Here is a 23,607-nt window from a genome sequence, read left to right on the forward strand (position 1 = left end):
TGAATTTTGTGATTGTTTTTTTTTTTAATATTCCTGCGTGAATATTCTTTGAAATAAGGGGTAGTGTCACAGAATTCAATAGCTACTTTTGCTTTTCAATGGTTATGTTGTTGTCCGTTGCCGTGTTTGTGAGTGGGGTGCGCGAGCGCCGAGGACAGGAGCACGAGCTTAGCCCGCGAGCGCGAGGTTTGGTGGAACAACGGCGGAGCAAGGTTGCGACGGTGTGGATGGTCGGCGCTGAGCAGATCCGCGTCGGTATGGTTGTTCGAACACCGAGAAGGTATTCGACGGAGAGGGGTGTGAGTCCTTGTGAGTGAGTGCAGTGCGTCACTACAACACCCAAGCCACCATGGCTACTCGACCCCGACTGGCGGCGCAACGAACCGGACCTCCACCTGCACCTTGGAACACTGACTCGGCTCTCCCACTCCAAAACTGCATGACAACCTCGATTTGACTTTTGATATTTTTTTTCTTTCATTCTTTCGAATGTGTGTACGTCCTGTGCGCCTTTCCCTTACTTTTGAATTATTTTACATAAAATACGGTTCGTAACGTCGGCATGCTTTGCTCTCAATTCCTCCTGCCTCTCAGGATGTCTATCGCCAAGGTGTGGTCCTAACACCTGGACAGCGGTCCAAGTCAAATTCAAAATTTGTTTGTTTAAATGGGATCTTTAACATCCGAACCTGTGACAATCGTGCGTCACAATTGAAAAAATCTCGCCACTTTGACATGTTAGCTATATAATTAAGATTTATTTTCTCGTAATTTTCATAAGTTATAGCATCTTTGGCATTTGTTTTTCATATATTATTCACAACAGGGTATGTTTGTTTATAATGTGTTGCTTTAGTTCATAAAAAAATATTTACAGCCCTTCAAACATGTGTCAAAGTAAAACATTCCGTAACTTCAAGATGCAATAAAACATTTATTTGATGTTATTTAAGTGAAGCATTTGACACGATATCTCGGTGTTTTTCACTAAAACATGTTGCATTTTTGTCTTGGCATAAAATATAGCGCTTCAACGCAAACTTATACATCTAATTTGACATTTTACCAAAACATGCTTAGCTTTAATCGCGTACAATTTTAAGCTGCACTTGTGTTTTTGTTTTGTTTTTCAAATATACTTTTCCAAAGGATCTATCATCTAGAAATAAATTGATGCACTCGTTTATATATGGACGAACTTACATCGCGTCAAACATTTCCGAAGGTAGAACGTTTCGCGATTTGAGAGTGGAATTTGTTGTTTCATGTTCAAGTAATGCCAAATAGACATGTCTTACCAATTACATCAAATTGCAATATCTTGTAATCAATACGCTCAGAAATGTATCTTCCAGCGATAAATATTTTTCACAGTCTCCGGCCTTGTATCTACGTTTTATAAAGGAGTTGGAGCATTGATACTTTAAATCCAAGTTGCTCTAAAAAATTATAATTCCAAACTCCGGTTTAAAAACATGCTTTTTGTGTAAGGCTTGTCATATTATAAAGCCCTGGAGAAAACCAGTGTTTTCCGTTAAGTTCTTCTTTTCAACTCTTTTTTTTTCGCGTTCTGCCCATTGAAAAGCATACGGAAGGGGCCTCAGCACGCACATTGTATCTCTGAGCCCCAGTGTTCTTCCGCAGCATAAATGGCGTCTCCTTTCATCGCCGTCAGCATGGCCACGAACGTGGAATGAATGGAAACAGACACTCTATCTCCCTGACTGCTAGCCAGAAATTAATAGTTAGGAGCCACAGACTGTCGCCGCGATGAGTCGTGAACACAGGGGGTTGGGTTTAACGCGCTCCCCAGTGATACACGCGCCGTCCGAAGAGGTCTTTCGGCGTTCGGTGCCATGGTGACGGCGATGAAAGGAGACGGACCTTATGTCGCGGAAGAACGCTGAGGCGCAACGATACCAGGTGCGTGCTGATGCGCTTCCAGGCTTTTCAGTGAGCGGAACGGAAACAAAAAGTGTTCGAAATAAGCACTTAACGCAGAAGGCTAGTTTCCACCAGCGCCCCATTGTCTGACCAGCCTTACACAAAAAGCGTGTTTTTTTAACATTCCCTGTCCTGTTTTTTTTTAATCCGTAGATGTCTAAAGTATTAAAATGCAAAGAAGTGTTTAAAATGGTTGCGGGTTTTTTTCACACCCAGAACTTTGGCGACGATGCATCGGCCGCACGAGGAGCGAATGTCAGACCGAGGCACGGGGCAAGAAACGCGTGGCTAGGGAACAAGTCAGCTAGTTCAGCCATTGCAGCGTAAGCAGCCGAGCACCGGGCTCGAAGATTTCATGTATCTCCATCGGGACTTGGCTCCTTTCTCCGGACAAACTGTGAGCTAGAATGCAACAGACTATATATTTTTTTACTTTGTGCCCAAGTGCAAATTAATTTCAGATATCTGATACTATAACCATATTCAGTAAGTGCACCTATAGACTCTCGGTAGTACTTCAAAGCCTGAACATAAAGCGTCCTATGCCAAGCCCGCCTTCGCGCTAGTCTTATAGGTCGCTGCTTGGTAGAGGCGCAAACTGAAACAGAATTCCCCAGATAGGGAAAAACACAATGCGTCTTTTGTCACTCTCGTGGAAAGAACCAAACACAATATCATAGTGGAACCGTGAAGTAACACTTGACTCTTTATAACAGATTAACGAAATTACACGTGTTCGGCACTGAGAATATCCAAGCTGTAGTTAAATAGAAGTAATGGTCAAATTGCACCCTCTATGGTCGGAGAGAAAGTCAGTTTCAAGTTCAGCCTTCTATTGCGACTTCCTAGTACGTGCCCCTTTTGACTGAAAAGCAAATCACCAGCACGAAACCTAGGTTTAACATAATTTAAGACAAACCTCTGATACTGGGAAAAAGATGAAGGAAAACACAACACACAGGGTTTCAAACGCAACTCAAAACTGTCTTTGAGATTATGTGTGTTGTGCTGTCCTTCGTTTTTTTATTAGTCTCGGGGGTTTGTATCAAACTATCTTAAACCTTCACCAGCTTGTTTGCGCCCTAAAGTTTTGTTTGTTAAAACTAGGTTTTCGCAGCCGAGGTAGGTACCGAACATAACACTTTGGTTGAACCTGTCAAGTTAACACTTAAATTCTTCTAAAAAACAGAATTATCGTCTCCATTCTACGTGATGGGCACTCAAATTGTGAAGTAATTGTTTAAAAATGGTCGTCATTACGCTATCTGTGGTCCGGGAAAGACACAGTTCCAAGTTCACCCTCGTTGTACGAATGTAGTAATTTATTTACTTACTGAAGGTACCGTCAAGGCCCGGAGGCATTACAGAGGGGGAGAGCACATACACGGAGAGAAAGGTAGTAAAATAGTAACAAGTAAACAATATTAAATATACAACACACAAAGAAAATCCACAGGTCATTTGTCACCGTTAAAATAGGTATTTATGGAATTTCTAAAGAAGTTAGTATCAGTTATAGTGGCAATCAACCCGGGGAGGTGGCTCCACCCCTCGGCTGTGCGGGGTCAAAACTAAGATAGAAATGTTGTGGTAAATGAGCCTGGGACTCCAACTTTGTGCTGATGGTCAAAACAGGATGAAATGTGAAACGGGGAGTAATCATGCCACATTTTCATGCCACTTTTTCATTCCAACAACGAGGCACACGTGTCTTCATTGTTCTTTTTTCGCACTTCGAAACTCCATTAGTTCGTTGTCTTCAAAGAAAATCTACTTGACTCCTAGTAGCTGCTGGGAAAATACTCCTGAGATGTGTCGGGCGTTTTGCTTCGCCATGCTTGCTGGATGTCGCAACTTGTGTAGAGTGACCTCATGTTTTGCAAGCAGAGGTCGGCATTTTAGGTCGCCCTCACTCATCCTCACCCTCACAGCCACACTCACCTAAGCCCGTCACTCACCCTCACCCTCACAGTCATACTCACCTTCAGCCCTTCACTCGCCCTCACTGAACCTCACGGCCCTCACGGCCCTCACGGCCCTCACGCCCCTCACTCACTCATGGCCCTCACGCCCCTCACTCACTCATGGCCCTCACGCCACTCACCGCCCTTACGCCACTCACCGCCCCCACGCCACTCACCGCCCTCAAGGCCCTCACGGCCCTCACCGCCCTCACGCCACTCACCGCCCTCACGCCACTCACGGCCGTCACGGCCGTCACCACCCTCACCACCCTCACGGCCCTCACCGCCCTCACGGCCCTCACGCACTCATAGCCCTCACGCCACTCACCGCCCTCACCGCCCTCACGGCCCTCACCGCCCTCACGCCACTCACCGCCTTCACGCCACTCACCGCCCTCACGACACTCACCGCCCTCACTCCCACTCACCGCCCTCACGCCACTCACCGCCCTCACGCCACTCACCGCCCTCACGCCACTCAGCGCCCTCACGCGCCTCACCGCCCTTGCGGCCCTCACACCCCTCACGCCCCTCACGCACTGATGGCCCTCACGCCACTCAGGCCAGCTTCAGATAGGGCAAATTCGCCCAGAAACCTTACGTCACAACACCAGCAACACGGGCCGCCCGCGATTACACGCAGCAACCAATTGCTGCAATTTGCCATCGTCATCACAAATTTTTTTTTCTTGCGCTATTTAGACACATTTACGCGTTATAAACGCGTTCTTATGCATTTAAACCTCGTTAAGAATACTACTGCACCTTTCTGGAACAGTTTATTTCCAAAAAAACGATCGATTTCAAAGCAGAACCAAGTCTTTCGGTGTCATCATCACCGGCACGAGGTATCACGTTAAAATTTTGCGTTCCTGATTGGATGCGGCCGCTTCAAACGCATTCGAATCGCTCCGAGTTGCTGGCTTATTCCGAGCCGCACCCGATCTCAGCAATTCGTGTCGACCTAGGGAAAACTAGAGAACAACCCGCCATTAACAGCGAAATTCCTGAGAAAGATGCTCGATCTGAAGGGGGCCTCACGCACTCACCGCACTCACGCACTCATGGCCCTCACACACCTCATGCGCTGACCGCCCTCGCGGCCCTCACGGCCCTCACGCCTCTCATGCCACTCACTGCCCTCACCACACTCATGGCCCTCACGCCCCTCACGCACTCACCACCCTCACACCACTCACGCACTCATGGCCCTCACGCCACTCACCGCCCTCACGCCCCTCACGCACGCATGGCCCTCAACCCCTTACCGCCCTCACCGATCTCATGGCCCTCACGGCTCTCACGGCCCTCACCGCCCTCACGGCCCTCACGGCCCTCACCGCCCTCACCGCCTTCACCGCCCTCACAGCCCTCACGGCCCTCACCACCCTCACACCCCTCACGGCCGTCACGACCCTCACCGCCCTCATGGCCCTCACGGCCCTCACCCCCCTCACGGCCCTCACCGCCCTCACAGCCCTCACGGCCCTCACCGCCCTCACAGTCCTCACGGCCCTCACTCACCCTCACACTCATGAATTTTCCTGGTTCAAAAACTCACTCACCCTCACCTCACCTGTGAAGATGAGGGTGAGTGAGGGTGAGTGAGGGTGAGTGAGGGCCCTCATGAGTGAGGTTTGCCGAGGTATGTTTGCAAGTCCTTTTAAACCATCGCACGCGTTTTAGCCGTATCAAGTCGCAAAAACCAGCCATTTGGCTATAGCGTACACAAGTTTCCTAAATTCGTGCAGTTGATAATGGTTCTTAAAGTGGCTCGCTGCACCATCTTTTGCATAAACAACTTGCCAGTAAACAGTAGCTTTGTCATCAATCCGATCCGTGACTTTTTCGAGTGCAAAGCAGGCGTGGGCACATTTGTGAATTACACTGTCGCTGATGACCGCGAGGCTGCGAGTAGATTTTTACGCATGCGAAGACTTAAACGTGCTTTTTGTGACAGTTGTAGGCCTCAACTTCTGAAAGCGAAATGGTTCAATTGTCCGCAAAATCAAAATGTACTCTGGGGCATTCCTTTTCTTTGCAACTTTTTTCCGTGTGTATCAACTTTCCGTGAACTTATCTAACATGATGATAAGAGATCCACCTTCCTACCAGCATCTGAATTTAATTTATAAATACCACCAAATTCAAAGCTTTTTATCAAAGATTCATATTACCACGCCACTAACAGAAGCTCTGCTTCTCTTAGTGGTGTGATAAAAAAAATTACCTCGCAGTGGCCAGTCGGCACTGATTGGCTTGCTGAGTAAACCAGTACCTGGATTCAAGGTCAGAGATGTTGACGATTTACCGATAACTCTTTCAAAAACTGCTGCGGGCAGCTTGGAATTCGCGCAATAAATACATACAAAAACACGTCTCTGTGGTGCACACGTGTTCCACCGAGGTCGCAATGAGGGGAAGTTAATGAGGCCAAGCTTGGATTTGTGTTTTGCACTATTGAACACACTAAATGACTCTCAGATTGATCGTTTCATAAAATACTTACGCAGGTCTTGTTTTTCTGTTTTTGACCAATATACAAATGGCGTCTTTCTTATTTGGGCTTTGTCTAGAGCAGCCTACTCCATCCTTAGTATAGAATTTCAGAAGTAGAGATAACTCGCCATCGCTCACATTTGATCTTGAGTGGGGTGTAGGGAAAAAACGCACGAGATGGTTTTCTCCGAATTTCCGTGATTTGCGTATAATATACCGAATGGCCTTCTGCACAACACTCTCGCTCTTTCCTCGTTAAGGAGGGGGGAGAGAGCGTCAGTAGCCCGAAATGTTCAAGGTGAGCTTGGGAGATGAGCGTGTTGGTTTAAGTCATGGATGAAGAAATAATGAAACAATTAAAACAGGGACAACATCAACCACAATTTTCAACTAGCAACATACGAGTAAACTTTCAACAGCGAGCAGCCGACTATACCCAGGAGGAGAAGGGAAAGATAAGAAAACGCGACGTGCAAGTCAGAGTGGAGGGCTTATCTCGGATTTTAGAAATTCAAACTCAGGTTTCGTCAGCAGGAGGGAGGGGTTTGACACGTTGTTTTTTGCTGTGGTCATGGCGAATGACTCTATGATCTCACTGCCGAATCTGCTCTCATGCCCCCCCCCCCCCCCCCCCAGGATTTTGGTTTCATCAAAGAGGGGATGACAACGCAAACACGAACGGGCATGTATGACTATGGGATGATAAGAATCTGAAGGGGCCTTAGAAACTTCGTTGTGATGTTCGCAAAGTCTGTGATTGGGGCATCTGCCGGTCTGTCCTATGTATTGGTAGCCGCAGCTGAAGGGGATGTAGTAAACTTTATTCTCTTTGCATGGGAATGAATTTCTTTTCGTGTTTAACAGTGCAGCCAGTCGGAATCCGGTTGTTTTTCACTTGTTGACAGAGTTGTTAAAGACGCATGCGGCACGAGAAGACAACATTCGTGTCGAACTTTGTGGCAATGGATTTTATCCGGTGGGCTGAATTGTGTACGTAAGGAATGACGATGAATCGGGATTTCTTTTTTGTGGCTGGGGAATGGCGATCAGGCCCGCGAATCAGCCTTTTCATTACTGATCAAAGAAAGTCGACGGAAAACCCTGCCCTGACGAGCCTCATGTGCTGCAATTTGAAGCTATCTTCTAAAAGATGACAGCAAGACTTCGTGAAGGATGAAGAAAACAACGATTTGATGGTACCGTGTTTTACCGACTTCGAATGGGCGCTAGAAAACGGTAGGACAGGTTTAGCAGACCTTTGTTGAAAGGCCCAGCAGAGTCCAGTGGCACTGACATGAAGCCGCAAATCTAGGTACTGAAGACCTTCTTTCGAAGGTTCTTCCTTCGTGAATGTAAGACCTGACGAACAAGCGGAAAAAACAGCTGTAATGCTATCTGGAGAAGTTCGATCAGGATGAACGATTAGGTAATCGTTCATCCTGATCGACACGGCGTGGATGGCGGAGCCGAGAAAATCTTGCCTCTGTGGTTCTGGGATGGCGACGGCGACGTCATGTACTGAGGCGAGTTGATCAACCTTCTTAGTACGAAGGTCTGAAACGAACTTGGGGCTTTTGGAGAGCAATTCTATGGTGTCCGACGAATAGCAGCGTTGCACAACAGGACTGGCGGTTTGAACTTCGTCTCGTCAAAGTGAAACCGCGACCGTCCGGGACCCTCAGGTCAAGTGCTAAACAACTCTGCTCGTCGTTGAACCTGTCGTCCTTAAAAAGCGCCATTAGTAGTCCAGCGAAGCAGCACCTTTCAGTTTTCTTCAAAGCAAAAAAACATAAAACTGAAGTTCCCCTTCAGAGTATTGTGTCGGAAAAGGGTTGACAGAAGCAACTCGGTCTCTTCCTACAAAAGCATCTGTCCTGCATCCACATCCCTCAACCCTTTAGAGTGTATAACTCAATAGAACTCATCTCTCTCATCAGTTCCCACCATTTCTTCTCCTTGCCGCACTCTATTTTTCACTTGACATACAAGACAAGTATTTCAATCTAGATCCTACCGCATTGCTTGCCTCAATCTCCGACGCCATCTTTGAGCACGGAGCTGTGGATTTTCAGAATTCCCCCGGTGTCTCCGTTGCTGGATTCGTGGACCTGATTCATCTATATCTCCAGTCCACCTTAGTTGAACGTGAGAGAGGGATCTACCGCCTAAAGAAAGGAGTTTGCATCGGTTCATGCCTCGCCCTTGTTCTCAGCGATTTATGTATTTTATTCGTTGACAGAGCTATAAAAGCACAACTCGACATCTCCGCGCCTGGCTGCCATGTTTTCAGAAATGTAAACGATTACCTAATCCTTTATCCTGATAGAACTTCTTCAGATAGCATTACAGCCGTTTTTCCCCTTGTTCGTAAGGCCTTACATTCACGAAGGAAGAACCTTAGAATGAAGGTCTTCAGTACCTAGATTTGCGGCTTCATGTCAGTGCCACTGGAATCTGCTGGGCCTTTCAACAAAGGTTTGCTGAACCTTTCCTACCGTGTTCTAGCGCCCATTCGAAGTCGTTAAAACACTATATCATCAAATCGTTGTTTTCTTCATCCTTCACGAAGCCTGGCTGTCATCTTTCAGAAGATAGCTTCATATCGCAGCAGATGAGGGTCGTCATGACAGGGTTTCCCGTCGACCTTCCTCGATCAGTAATGGAAAGGCTGATTCGCGGGCCTGATCGCCAGTCACCAACCACAAAAAAGAAAACCCCATTCGCCGTCAATCCTTACGTACACAATTCAGCACACCGGATAAAATCCATTGCCTCAAAGTTCGACACGAATGTTGTCTTCTCGTGCCGCATGCGTCTTTAACAACTCTGTCAACAAGTGAACAACAACTGGATTCCGATTGGCTGCACCGTTAAACATGAAAAGAAATTCATTCCATGCAAAGAGAAGAAATTTTACTCCATTCCCTTGAGCTGCGGCCATCAATACATAGGACAGACCGACGGATGCACCAATCACAGACTCCGCGAACATCAGAACGAAGTTTCTAAGGCCTCTCCAGATTCTTATCATCCCATAGTCATACATGCCCGTTTGTGTTTGTGTTGTCATCCCCTCTTTGATGAAACAAAAATCCTGGGTGGGCATGACAGCAGATTCGGCAGGGAGATCATAGAGTCATTCGCCACGACCACAGCAAAAAACAACGTGACAAACCCTTCCCTCCTGCTGACGAAAACTGAGGTTGAATTTCTAAAATCCGAGATAAGCCCACCACTCTGACTTGCACGTCGCGTTTTCTTATCTTCGCTTCTCCCCCCTTCTCTACTGGGTATAGTCGGCTGCTCGGTCGAGAAAGTTTACTGGTTTGTTGCTATACTTCGTCTCACCCTACGATGGACTAAAGGCAAATACTACGGACCGCCAGACCCAATCACGAGCCGCTTAGAAGTTGTGCGGTATTTCGCTTCGATGCACGTATCGGTGCCTGAATCTGGGTTCACTGATGAGGGGACGGGTTGACAGTGGTTCGAATCGAAGAGCACTGAGTGACTCAACAATTTTACGTGGCAAAGAAAGCCACGACATATAGGCTCTTTGCAGCGTCGAAGCTATAGAAATGATGCGGCGCTTTTGGACTCGAGCATATTAGTCCACCCCTAATCAATGTTAAGCGTGTCATAGCATAGCATGGAACGTGATTGGACCTGGCGCCCGTGGCTTTGGCCTTTAGTTCATCGTAGGATGCGACAAAGAGTAGTTGAAAGATGTGGTTGTGTTGTCCCTGTTTTTGATTGTTTTATTCTTTCTTCATCCATGATTCCTGGTGAGGAGCGCATGCAGCGTGCTTGGGCCGAAAGCTTGGCATCCCCTCGCTGGACTTGGTATTGACACCATGCGATGGTCTCGAAACGTGGAATTTGCCCTACGCCGTTGGAATCCCCATTCAAACATCGTAATAACTGCATAATTTATATCTACTTGTCTTCTTTTATCATAGGACTCTCTGCAGCGGCTTTTTAATTGCCTTGGCTGCTTTAGTGGTGACACTTCTGTTGGAAGTAGAGAGCTATTTAGCTTCTTGACGGCCTCTAATTTAGAAAGAAAGGCATTCATTAGTCTCAAACCTTTTTTGTGCACACTGTATGTAGCGGTTGAAGAATTTCGAAACAGTCTTGGTAAAGTCCATTTGTTTCGTTCACTTCAACAGATGCCTCCTGGGACGAAATCTTCTCGAGGGAGTCGACGCCGAGATTTTTCGCACTCAGAAAATTTCTCTGCTGTGTTATTTTTTCTTAAATTTACTAAGATAGCCACCACAAAGTATCTGTCAACGCTGTTATTCGCTGCCATAGCTGAGGAGCGTTCTCACACGATGCAAATAAACGGAACTCGGGGATGTTGATGTTCTGAATTGAAGGACACACACTGTGCTATTTGTATTTTTACAATGCGACAGGAGTTAGCTCCACACGCAGCACTGAAAGTATCGCCTTAACCCCATTTCTCCTCCTTTATCTTTTTCATATGGCGGGACTTGAGACGTAACTTCGGTAAGGTTGAAAATAACGCTATGCTCTTCGTTTTTCTATGATGATAATGCAATTTAATGCAAATGCGCAAGCGAGCAGGACAAGAAAGACGATAAAAATCCCTGAAGACGGGGGAACAAGGAGGACAAAGCATAAACACAAATGCCCAAGCACGGCTAGGTGATTGGCGCGCGACAGAAAAACTCCGCTTGTTCCAGGTGTCGAAAAGGAAACCTCGACATTTAAAGTGGAGCGCTTTACTAACTGAGCTAACCGGGAGTAGACGTCATTGGAGCAAACAGGTTTTGTCAGCAGCCATCAGTGTAACACCAGCAAAGGGTTAAGGTTATAATGATAATCCAAATAATGCAAAGGGAAAAGCGAGGGGAAAATAAATGACGATATTAATCACAGCAAAAGAGGAACAGGACGAACAAAGAGAAGCCGCAAACCACCAAAACAACTAGGTGACTGGTGCGCTACCGAAAAACTCCACCTGGTCCTCGTATCGAACCAGAGACCTCTCCATTTCCAGTGGAGCGCTCTACCAACTGGGGTAGCAGGGCGTTAGACCTCAGTTGAGCAAACGTGTTTTATCTGTGGCCAGAAGTCCAACACCAAAAAGGGTGAACGGTATCAATATTAAGGTTATGATGATAATGCAATTAATACAAAGGTGCAAGTGCGCAGGACAAGAATCACGATAAGAATTCCAGGAGAAGTGGAACAAAAGATATACACAAATATCCAAACAAAGCTAGGTGACTGGTGCGCGGCCGAAAAAATCAGCCTGGTCCTAGTATCGAACCACGGACCTGTCCATTTCCAGTAGAGCGCTTCGCCGATTGAGCGAACCGGCAGTTAGACGTCAGTACAGCAAAAGGGTTTATCAGCAACCGCCAGTGTAATACCAAGAAAGGTGAACGGCCTGCATTTCGAAGCTTTGACAATAACAGTATAATGCAGAGGTCAACCGAGCTGAACAAGAATAACAATAATAAGGACAGATACATATCTCAAAAACACAGTTAGGTGACTAGGTGCGCGGCCTAAAAAAATCTGCCTTGTCCTGTTATTGAACCAGAGGCATCTTCACTTCCAGTGGAACACTCTACCAACTGAAATAACCAGGAGTTGGACGTCAGCAGAGCAAACTGGTTTTATCAGCAGCCACCAGTCTAACACCAACAAAAGTGAACGACCTGCATTTTAAGGTTATGTTTTTACTACAATTAATGAAAAGGTGCAAGCGAGCGAGACAATTTCTTATACTTTTAAGATAGTTTATTCTAGGAAGGGAGCAAGTGTGTGCGATTAGACCTGATGCACGCGATAACCAAATATTTATGGGCTGACGAGGCGTAGTTCGCAGTTCCCAAATAAATTTGGATCTGCGCTCTCGACAGCGCCTTACGGCGACCAGTGCTGCATGCTACATCTTCAGATTTCGCTTAGGCGTCGAAGCCGCCATATCCCGCTTTTGCATTTAATTAGGCACGATTGCGCCTGCCGTGGCACTTTTGGGGTCCGCCGCTTTACTTTTGCTGCCGAAAACATTATCGCGTGCGTCAAAAAAGAGTAGAAGCGACAAGTCGTTCTTGTCCGCATGCGTCTGGCTCGCGTGAATTAACGATTCCACATGCACGTAGTTCACATCTCGTGACTCTATAATAAGTTGGTCTAGTCCCGTGTGTCCGGCTCTTTAGGCATAGAGAACGTTCAGTGAATGGTTAGGCTGTTTGCTTAACTCTGAACCCGCCTTATCTTATTATCGCACTCGCTAAAGTATCACGCCGGGCCTTTAAAGTGCCCTGATATCACCCGCTGTTCCGCGGTTTCGCTTTTCCGGTACCTGTGATGATGATATCAGATTTCCCAGCTCTTTATGCTTTACGGGACGAAATAATGCTACACATTTTAAATTGAAAAACACTGCGATGTTGTGTAAATATTTTACTTAAATTTGAAAACTAATATTTGTCTCTTTTTTTAATTGTACGTTGAATTGGCGGAACTTCTTATGTTAAGGAGTGTTAGACGCGCCATCTTTAGTTTTATTTATAAAATAAAGCAACAATTTATACCTAAATCGTAGATACTTTCGAAAATATTATATGAGAAAAAAAAAGATGTATTAAAGCTTAAAACGCACGAGATAATAGGTCACCAATATTGTCAAAAGTGTAAAAGTAGACAAAGACGTGTGTTTCAAAGCGCTATATTTTATAAGGAGACAAATATTGCAACATGCTTTAATAAAAACAAAAACAAGGGGATATTTGGTAAAATAATACACCTAAATTTGAAAGAAAGTCTTATGGCACGTTGAAGTTGCAGAACATTTTTCATTCAGACAGGTTCAAAGCGCTGCCAATATTTTTGTCATAAAATAAAGCACCAAATTATACACGAATGATAGATAAATATATGTATAATATATGACTAAAGTTCGAATGCTATATTTTACAAAGCAGTAAGATTTAATAAATAACAAATATAAACTAAAATGTCATAGTAACACAGATTGTCCAGTTTTGAAGAGCGATATATAGTTTCTAGAATACTATGGTACAGACTGCAGTATATATCAACTGTATAAACAACTTTCGTAATAAAATATTTGAGTTTTTTATCATTCGCGTTTTGTCAATTACGTGCCATCAAACTTTGTAAGAATCGCGGAACTCCAAAAAAGGTCGCCACTTTGATGCAGCCCTGATCTATTTTTCTTGACAAAGCTCTTTGTGGTTTCGATTTATCAATACATTGAAAATTAACACCTAAAAGAATGTCTACCGAACTTGCGAAGCGTGTATGATCTTGTTAAGACAGACCGGGAAGCTACGTTTTCTTTCAAAGCCCAACCTTTTGTTACATAAAAATAAATAGCTAATTTGGCAACCTTCATGACTAAGAAAAGCAATGCTCGTGTGTCAATGACGGTTTCCCGTCAGTTTTATATTTCGACACTGTAAAAAAGCGACAAGTATATGCTATCATTGAAACTTTTCAGAAACTTTATTTGAAACTGGGTATTGATCAACGCACTGCGGAGATATTATTCTTAGTTGAAGACGCCAAACATTATAACTGTTAATTAAATCTACAAATATGCATAAGATTGTTTTTATCACTGCATGAGATCGACAGTTGATGCGTACGGTGGGGATGATTAGATAATTAAGTTGCCTGCATTTTTAAATTGTAAGCAACGTGTTCTGTATCTGTAGTAAATTATAGAAAGTTGTGTTGAGATGGAATATGCCTCGAAGAATATTTTCTTGTCTTCGTTTAAGCTTTCGGCTGGCACCACGATAATTCTTTGTATATGCGTGTCCGTAATTTAGCTTGATATGTTCCTTTAATTACCACTGGCAATATTGGCGCGCATTTAGTAGGAATGATCATTTTACAGTGTTCATAAATATACTGTAATAAGGTGTGAAGATGAATGAGTCGGTGCATAATTGAGAAATAAAAACAGCGCAAAAATAAACAGGACAAGTAGAAGGCATTGCATTTGTCTGTCTTCTACTCGTACTTGAGTTCATTTTTTACTATTTTTTTTTATAAATTAACCGTCATTTTCTGGCTAGATTTGCGCCTATTACAAGGGCAACTACATCGGCCAGAACTCGGCACGCAGACATATTTATAATTTACAGTATACGTAAATATATATAGTTCTTCAACGCCACATCTAAAATACCGTGGCGTTTACAATTTTCGTTTTTATGTTGAAGGTTGTTCGAGAAAATGTTTTGTCATTCAAAATGAACGTCCTGTAACTTTGACAGTATTACACAATCTCAGAGTTGGTGTCATCGACAACTCAAGCATCAATGGGAATGTAGGTACCATTATACATGCTGTTTCTTAAAACGTTGGCAGGGCTATCGTTTGTTTGGCCTGACATATTTTCATTTAGTCATTAGTGAGAGTGTATTTACATTTTAGTGTATTTACCTTTTGATTGAGTTTGAGTGTATTTACCTTTTCTATTGGGATTTGTTACATTACACAGTCGTTTTGAGGGTCCCTCCTGTGATTAGGCTTTTTACTGACCAGACACTCTCATAAGGGGATGATCACTCTTCGAGGTCAACTACATCCGAGGTTCATGGTTTCTTATATGCTATTTCATCTTCAGTGGAAAAACTTACGATTGTTTCAGCGTTGACCCCGTCATTACTTCCTGTAAAAACAAGCGAGTCTGCCAGTACAGAGATTTTTTCCAACCTAAGAGTCAGTCCGTCTCTAATGTGCAATAATTTTGTTCCATTGATTCCTCTTGCCTCGAGCAACTTTGGATACACGATGTGTTCAGGTAAATGTGCTGCAGATACAAGGAAGAGGGTACAGGTTAGTCAACATTTCATAATCGTTGATAAGTAAGGTTCCGCGTTTTCGGACTTTATTTTTATTTGAAGATTGGCTATATTTATAATGATCTTTTCCATTGATTTTGTGATTTTAGTTGCCGTAAACATATCGGCGTTGTACAGGGCTAATCTAGTATAAACGACAAAACGGGAATGCGGCTTTTCCCAATATCCAGAAAACATGCGCATAAATTGAGACATTGTAAAACATACCGTTGACGCTAAGACCAAGAAACGACATAAACCATATGGCTCCCAAAGTAGCCTCAACGACAATTCAATCTGGGTCGAGTTTCGTGTAAACACAGAATACAACGAAGATGAAAGTGTTCTTCACGTTTTGGAGGGTGTTTCTTATGGAGGGATAGTGCGCTTTCGGTAATTTTGGGTTTTCCTCCACTAAAAATAAGAGGCAGGACCGGGGGTTACATTTCGGAGTCAATCAGTATGCACCGAAACATGAAACCATACATATGGACAATTTATAGATGTAAACTTTATTTGCCACTGCGGTGGGTCAAGGAAATTGAGGCTATATAGCTTCTACAATGGAGACTTTTCCATCTTAAGCATACGAAAAAATGTCAAAAGACAACAAGCGCACATCAAATAAGCAGGAATGCTTGGATCTCCCCGTGATAAAAGAATACGACTCCTTTGTTGATACGAGAATTTTAATTTGGTTGTTTCACTGGGTTGTATAAAAAATCAAAGAGCAAACAATATATATAAACAGCAACAGTCACTCTTAATACAGCATTTAAATATTTCAACCTACTCCATTTGTCTAATATTAAAAAGATTTCCCTACCGAAAAAAACAGTATAATTTTTCGCTAGCTGAATTGCGGTTTGTCTGTTGACTGGCTTTCAGATTTCCAGCAAGAAATCCAGTTAGACTTCTTGTTTCATATTGCAGTTTTCGAAATTATAAATAGTTTTTTTTGGTAGGGTTCGTCTAATATTCCTCAGAATAATGTTACATATGTATTTTCTCTGTGAGTGGTATACATGGTAGTACACAAATAGGAATGACGAAACAGCTAAAACGAATTAAGCAATAAAATAATTTGCGTTACCAACAAGTTTGATATTGCAAATATTTATATGCATGCCCTCCGCCGTTTCAAGTTTGCCTCCTCGTTTGTTCCATGTGTCATAAAAGAAAAGGCTTAGTTCTAGAAAAGAAAATAGTAGGTACTTCGGAACCGTACTTTTTCAATTGAATAAACTGTCGATGATTCTGTAGTGCGCTTAAGGCAAGTCGGCCTAGCTTAGCAAAAAAATTCAGTGTGGTAACACATAATGCCGTACTGCGCAAAGCTGCTGAATATCTTGAGAATGAGGTCACAAAGTCTCTGCAACTACATTCGCGTGTAGCAGGGATGGGCAGTATTTCAAATACAAGTATTTTAAATACGTATTTCAAATACTTTGTGTGTTTTGCATTTGTATTTAATTACAAATTGGGTAATATATTTAACGTGTGTAGTTAAATACTAAAACGTGGGTATTTCAAATGCAATTGTAATTAAATACAATTTTGTGGGTGAAAATACATCTCTCAAATTTATTGCCACGACTCATTTTGCTCATTTTAACACGTATCCAAAGCTGCTCTTTCTTCATCCGAACGCCAACGGCAACAACAAACTAAGAAACTCTTCATCTCTTCATACACCAGTCCTGCGGCAGTTCGCGTCTCGCTCACCGCGGGCGCCCGGGTACGCCGGGCGCCCGCGGCACTTGCTTCTATTACGTTAAATAAATGTTATTGCCAAAGTTATAATTCTTGTTTTTATGCATGTGGTTGTAAGATATAGTCTCCATCCTTTGTTCGGCCATGGGGATTTTTTCTTTTTCTCCTCCGGCTTTATTTTAAAGGCACTGTCCAGAGCAGGAAGAAAACTACGTTCTGCACCGAATGCAGTGCCTCTCAATCAAGCACAAGCGTTTAATGACTTTGTGATTACGGTGCTAGTCCAGGGCAATAATAGTGACGAATTCGACGATGACAGGCAGCCTTTTTTAAATAAGTGCCTGTGACAACTTGTGAGGCTTTCCAGCCTGATTTCCATCCATATTTTTGCCTAAAACATTCGGAATGCGCGGGTCGTTAGATTTTCTTAACTGGCGCGAGTTGCAACAATAAAAAATTCTCTAGATAGTGTTGCGCGTCTTGGTCGTCTCGGTTCTTTGTTGGTCTATCTATACCAAAATGTAATTGACAAAAAAGCTGCTTGAAGATCTGTATTTTTTTCACCTATTACGTCCAAGCTGATTACATCTTTTTTGTGATTATATTTCTATTAGGTACGTTACTAGAGCCTCGCACGATAACTCCCGAGTGTGCGATGCAAAATTAAAATGAGATACCCCGAAACCCGTTGCAGGTCCCCTGAAGTCGCTGACGCAAATTTTGAGGAATGTATTTGGAAAAGTATTTGGAGGAGACCAAATACATTTGGTTGTATTTGTATTTTGTATTTAGATGGTTTTTTTGGAAATGTAATTAGATTTGTAATTAAATGCATTTTGACGAAGTATTTTGTATTTGTATTTTGTTACATATTTGCATGTATTTTGCCCATCCCTGGCGTGTAGTGTTTAAGTAATCAAAGAAGTTCAATGATCCGTGGAGAAAGCATTAGTACACATGGGCTTGAAATTTTACAGCAAAGACTTAATACGTGTTATGCATTTGTGGTGTGTCTTAAAGGGACACTGACAACCTCAAAAATTTGCTTTACTTTTTTGCGGGCGATTCAATAAGGTGTCAGAAGACTGCCCAATTAATACTTTGCTCCAGAGTCACGTATATCTTTAACAAAGCCAGGAAACGTAACTACTCAAAACCGAAGCCTTCGCACGAAGGTTGAAGAAATATAGAAGAGGAAAGATTGCCGGAATTCACGTGGAGTCACGTGGCTACACCCGCCCGTGCTTCCTATATTGTTCCTCCGCTTTTTTTTTTTTTTTTTTTTGTTATTGCGCGCAGCAGACGATTTGGTTGACAGCGTTGCGGGTAACGTTTCCCGTTTGATTGTTCTGGAGTTATGCTTGTTCCGCTCGCTGTTCTGCGCTTTAAGATGATTTGTTCTGTGGGTTGAAGAGTTAGAAATTAGTAGTGAGCGCCCATGGTGGGGGAATGCCCGTGATCGGCTCCCAAAAGAATACCCTCAAGATGTCGCGTAAAGAGCTGCCTCACAGGTTCTGCATCCGAAAGTGGTATTGCGTGGCATAGCCTGCACGACGTTCCGAAAAATCATTGCGATTGAGACCGAAGCCTGGCTGAAATTCCGGCAGAACAGTTACGGGCACTTCGGAAAGCGAACGCTGCCCTATTTGTATGCTTCTTGCATTTTGTGGAAAGTGAGTACATTAAGTTCGCAGGTTTCAAAAAGGGAGTTCTATAAAATTTTGTTTAATAATGTTTCGTCCGCAATGATCTTTTTCATCGATAATTGTAAAAAAGAAATGTTTAAATGTCGTAAAATGTTGAAAAAAAAAAAAACAGTATTCCCGCCCTTTGAACTGGGCCTCGGTCCGCAGCATGTGAAACGGACACCTTTCTCCTAAGCTACGTTTTGACAATTTGTTGTATACGAGACCCAGTAGGGAACAACTGCCGGCAATTTTTTTCCAAGATTATGCAGGCTGCCGGCAGAATATTCACTTTCTAACATAGACTTCAGGATGTACTTGGGCATATGCAGCTTCCTATCGTGGAGCTCGAAGTACGATTGTCTTAACATCGTAATGTTCGGGCAGACGAGCGGAAACTCCTCGTTCATAGTAACTCAGCCGCTCGACTGTAGGTTAGAAAGTTTGCTGCCAATTTCTCCGCAGTAAAGGCACTCGTCAGGCTCGAAGTAGGGTGGGGTACATTCGCCACGTTCGCACATAGTCAAGACATCGCACGCATGCATATTCCACTCGGAGTACGCACTTCCTACTTGACGTTTACGGGTTTTTCAAGCTCTTACCTATTCGTGTTCGTAAGACTCGCGATGTCTTGAGCCACGGAAAGTGGAGACGACACGGCGACGTCTTCGTGCAAATCGCCTTGATGGTCGGGTGTGCCGTACGGAATGCATCATATTCGTTTTGATCCGTCCAAAATGTATCTTTCAAAGAAAGACAGATTCGCCGGTATCGCGAACGACTGTTCTGAAGTAGAGGTCCCACGCCCGTCGTCCGCTTCCATCGCTGTCCAGCCCGCGAGTCCCACGATATTGATACGACGTTATGTTGAGAATTATGAACGCACAGAAAGATTCCGGTTCTCTGTGCAACTTTTAATGCGAAAGCATTAACTGCCCCATGGAGCGAGCCTACGTCATCAGCTTTGAAACCGCACCAAACGGCACCTTAAATTCTTCTGCCATGTGAAGGCAGCTCCCAGCTATGAAGCCACGCGAAAAGCCTAGTCAAACGGCGCCTAGTTTCCCCGATGCCAAAGGAGCGGTATAAAGCTGATAGATTTTGCTTCGGTCCCATTGGCTGGCGCGTGTCCACGAGGCTTCCATTGGCTGCTGCGCGTCACTTTCAACGACCGCCACCCCATGGCGCTGCGTGTCCGTCAGCGCGCCGGTAACACGAAACGTCCAAGGTCAGAGCAGCGAGGAGAGGGCGTGCTCTGCCGTCGACGCAAATACGCTGCAGACGAAATAAGGGACCGGAAGAATGACATGCATGCTTTCGCATTCACAACTCATATGAAGTGCATAAATGCACCTTGAGCTTTTTTTTTCAATCAATGTATTTACAGCGTTTTAGAAGCCACAAAAATGGGTTTCATATGTTGTTGTTTTTCTATTTTTACTTTGAGTTTGTGCCTTCAATGATTGGGTGCTTCTGTCTAAACCTTAGAGAACGGTCCTTGACCACGGAGAAGAAAGTGAGCGCGACTCAAACCGGCTAGTTTTCGATCGGCGGCTTTCGGGCTGAAAGAAACCGATATTTGAGCTGCAAATTCTGTCCTCAGTAGTTGGGCTCTTATATGTCATGCACAAATAAAAACCTCGGTGAGCATAAATACCCTGTCAGTGTCCTTTTAAGAGAGAAACCGTTTTTGACACGGAGTGGGGCCGTCCTTGCATACTTCCGGCGGTTCCTTACTTTAACGCTAGAATTACTAAGTTATCATTTTCTTACTTCTTCTGCCAGTTTACGATAGAAAGCGCGCTGGCTCAATGCAAGGGCTACGTTCTTCTGTCATATTTAGATGTGATATTTTGTGAGAAAAGCAGGAATCCTCTTATGGTGAAGTGCGAGGATAAAAGTTGGCCTTATAATTTACTGAGATATTTCACAGCGTCTCCCGTTTGGAGGGTTTATTAGTAGAATAGCAATGTATCGTTAAAATTCAAAGCAGTTCATGATAAAAAAAAATTCAGCCTTTCCACTTTGGTGAAGAAGGGAGAGCAGCGGTGCTGTACTATGTGCCACCATTTATGAGCGACGGCGGCAACCAGACAACCGGTAAGCTGGTTTTCTGGTTGCCTCCGTCGCTTATAGATGGCGGTAGCTCTCTAGAAAATTGTTTCAAGATTTAGTTTTCCACGGACATGAAACTGGGGAAAGTAGCTCTTAACAGCTCTGCTGTAAAGACTGCGCACAGAGAACGGACAACAGGAAAGAGGCACATAGAACACACACTCACTGTTTGTTCTATGTATGTGTGTTCTACCTGAGTGTGTGATCTGCTTTGCATATGTATCGTTATAGTTTTTTTTGTTAGGTTATTACTATTCTTGTAAAAATTCATGATATGATTTATTTTTCTTCGTTCTTTTCTCCTTTTATGCATGAACGTCGTTTTCCTCTTCCTCTCATGCAGTGCTTCTGTGTTGCATGTGTTTCCCTCCTGTTGTCCTGTCCATTTGCGCTGCTTTTGAATTATGTCGTCTCAGTAACAACTTGCCCAACTCACGGACACGGTGTAAGATAATACTCTTCAGGAGAGGACAGCGCGCTTCTCGGGCAGTGCAAACAAAGTTCGCTTTTCACTCTCTCTCTCTCTTTCTCTCTCTCACTATGGTTTCAAGCGGCGCCGGCAGTTGACTCGTCGACCCGTGGGCACGGCAAAGACGGCTCGTGCCGCCTCATGCTCCACACGCGCAGAGCTCCAGCGAGGTTGTCGCTCGTGCAAAAAGACCACGGTGTACCGGGGTGTCATGGCAACGAGATAATTTTTTTCGCTCTCACACAGTTTCGCCGTTTGGCCACCAGCGACACTGTCAGCCGCGGGCACGGAAAGCACGGCTCTGCGGGCACGGTAGCAGCGGAATGATGCAGCCTTTCGGATGCCCGTCGAACGAACACTATCTGCTTCCTCAGGCCGCACGTCCAGCCCCGCCGTGTCCTCACCTAAAGAGTGTATCTTACACCGTGCTCACGGCATAGCTCCAAGCACTAAACGCACTCTTCTCAATGTAACGATTCGTCGTCTAGTTTATGCAAGAATATAATCACACCTTTTCGAGCAATAAAATAAAGACTCTAAATCTTTTCTTTTTTTTTAATGCGAGGGCCCGTGGCTCTGTATGATCGTCGGCCAATAAGACGCCGGGAAAGAGAAAGCAGAGTTTGGCTAAGAAAAGAAAAGAAACTTTGGCTGGTCTTCCAACAATCGAGAGTTGAGTGAGGGGCCAATATTCGGCTCAATTTGGTCAGCAAAATACGGCCTTCATAAAAAAAAATTCTTAGGGTTTAAGTCTGGTCTGTAGCGAAGCACCGCAGAAACAGCCCGCTTTTTTTTTCAGGATAATTATGTTGCGCATCCCATAAAGATAGAGCAGATCCTGTTGTCTTCCTACCTCTCACAGCCAATTTGTCCATAACATTTTGTGCACTTTAAGTTAATTTGCGAACTGAGGCAAATCGGGTTTCTCAGATTATCATTAAACAGAGAGAAACTTGGGTATAAAAGATACTGAATAACAAAAATAAACCCCTGAATGAAGTTAAACGCTGGGCTAATTTGTATTCATTTTACATAGTAAAAAAAAAAATAGCGCAAAACACAAGGACAGAATAGGAACATACACGGTAGGAAAAGCGCTGACCCGCAACTACTAGTTCTTTTATTTATAGAAAGGAAGAAAGAAAACAAGCAACGCATCATACATTCACACCAGAAACTTTTGCCTCTGGTAGATGGTCACTTCGGTACGAGCTGGCCCTTCATTGGCATTTTTCAAGAACTCGAGCTTGTTCATAGACAGCACCAATGACGCCTCGCGTATATGCTTTTCTTCCCCACAGTGGATGTGAAATGCTTGAAGCACTTCGGGTGTCACCTTGTCCTTGTGTCGCCCTAAAACGTTGGGGAACTAAATGACGGTTCGCACAGACCCTCTTTAAAGTGAACGGTGAAATGGAGTTCCAGGGTGGATCCTAGTAAAGCCCCTTGATAGAGGCACCAACCAATGTTGTTTAAACGTGCAAGACACGTGCCACGAGCGGGTGCTCCGCCGCCATTCTCTCAGAGGATAGCTGTGTTCTCGGAGCCTATCGTTCAGGCAGCGTCTCATCTCCCAACGTAGGCGCGGCCACATGAGGGCGGTAACCTTTACAATACTCCCATAGCACATGGAACCATCGGATATGCGTGATTCTTATAACGCCTCTTCCCTGCTATTCTCTTTGCCCTCGAGTTAACTCTTGAACGAAACGCACTGGTTTTTTGAGGGGTATAAAAAACTGAATAAATTCCAGAGCGGCAGCAAGCATTTTTTTTTTTCGTAAGTGTGTGAGACTTTGTATAATTAGGGGATTGAAGGTAAACGTTGGCAGCCCCCTCTGCCCGGTTACGCAGAGGCATTAAGCAAAAATAGGAATTCTGACCAAAAGTTTAAGAAACAATAACCCGACGTTTCGAGAGGAGTTCGGTCTCTTTTTCACGGGGGAGTGACGGAAAAAACCGTCACGCACACGTGAACAAGGGACCGAACTGCTCTCAAAACGTTGGGTTACTGTTTAATAAACTTTTGCTTACAGTCTCTAGTATTGGTTTAAAGAGGGGATGACGACTGGTCTCTTCTTTTCTACAACAACAACATATGCTTTAGCCGCTTTGGAATCCCTGTATTTTTCCGCCTTGCAAGATTTGTGGTGGCGCCTGCCCCGTGGCGCGTTTAAAAGCCTGCCGAACTTGATCCATAGAATATGACGGAGCCTGGCGAAAGTCACGGGTACTCAAACACTCAGGTAGGGAACTCGCCCTTGAAACCGAGACCGCTGGTCTCCCCCGAAACAAAGCTAAATACGATAACAGAACCACCTTTTAGCGACGAGTAAAATCATGAAAGTTGCTTTACATAG

At 44.2% G+C, this 23,607-nt stretch overlaps 1 protein-coding gene across 1 annotated transcript in view; it reads right to left on the minus strand.

The window, feature by feature from the left end:
* Positions 1-23,607, minus strand: part of LOC115318457 (A disintegrin and metalloproteinase with thrombospondin motifs 16-like) — a 212,994-nt gene that overhangs the window by 173,015 nt on the left and 16,372 nt on the right. Inside the window, exon 2 of the mRNA XM_040215034.1 lies at positions 15,062-15,234. Coding sequence (XP_040070968.1) covers positions 15,062-15,234 — 173 coding nt within the window. The remainder of the gene's footprint in view (positions 1-15,061; positions 15,235-23,607) is intronic.

Source organism: Ixodes scapularis, unplaced genomic scaffold, assembly GCF_016920785.2.
Source record: "Ixodes scapularis isolate PalLabHiFi unplaced genomic scaffold, ASM1692078v2 PGA_scaffold4__175_contigs__length_147842914, whole genome shotgun sequence".
In the NCBI taxonomy this organism is placed as follows: domain Eukaryota; kingdom Metazoa; phylum Arthropoda; class Arachnida; order Ixodida; family Ixodidae; genus Ixodes; species Ixodes scapularis.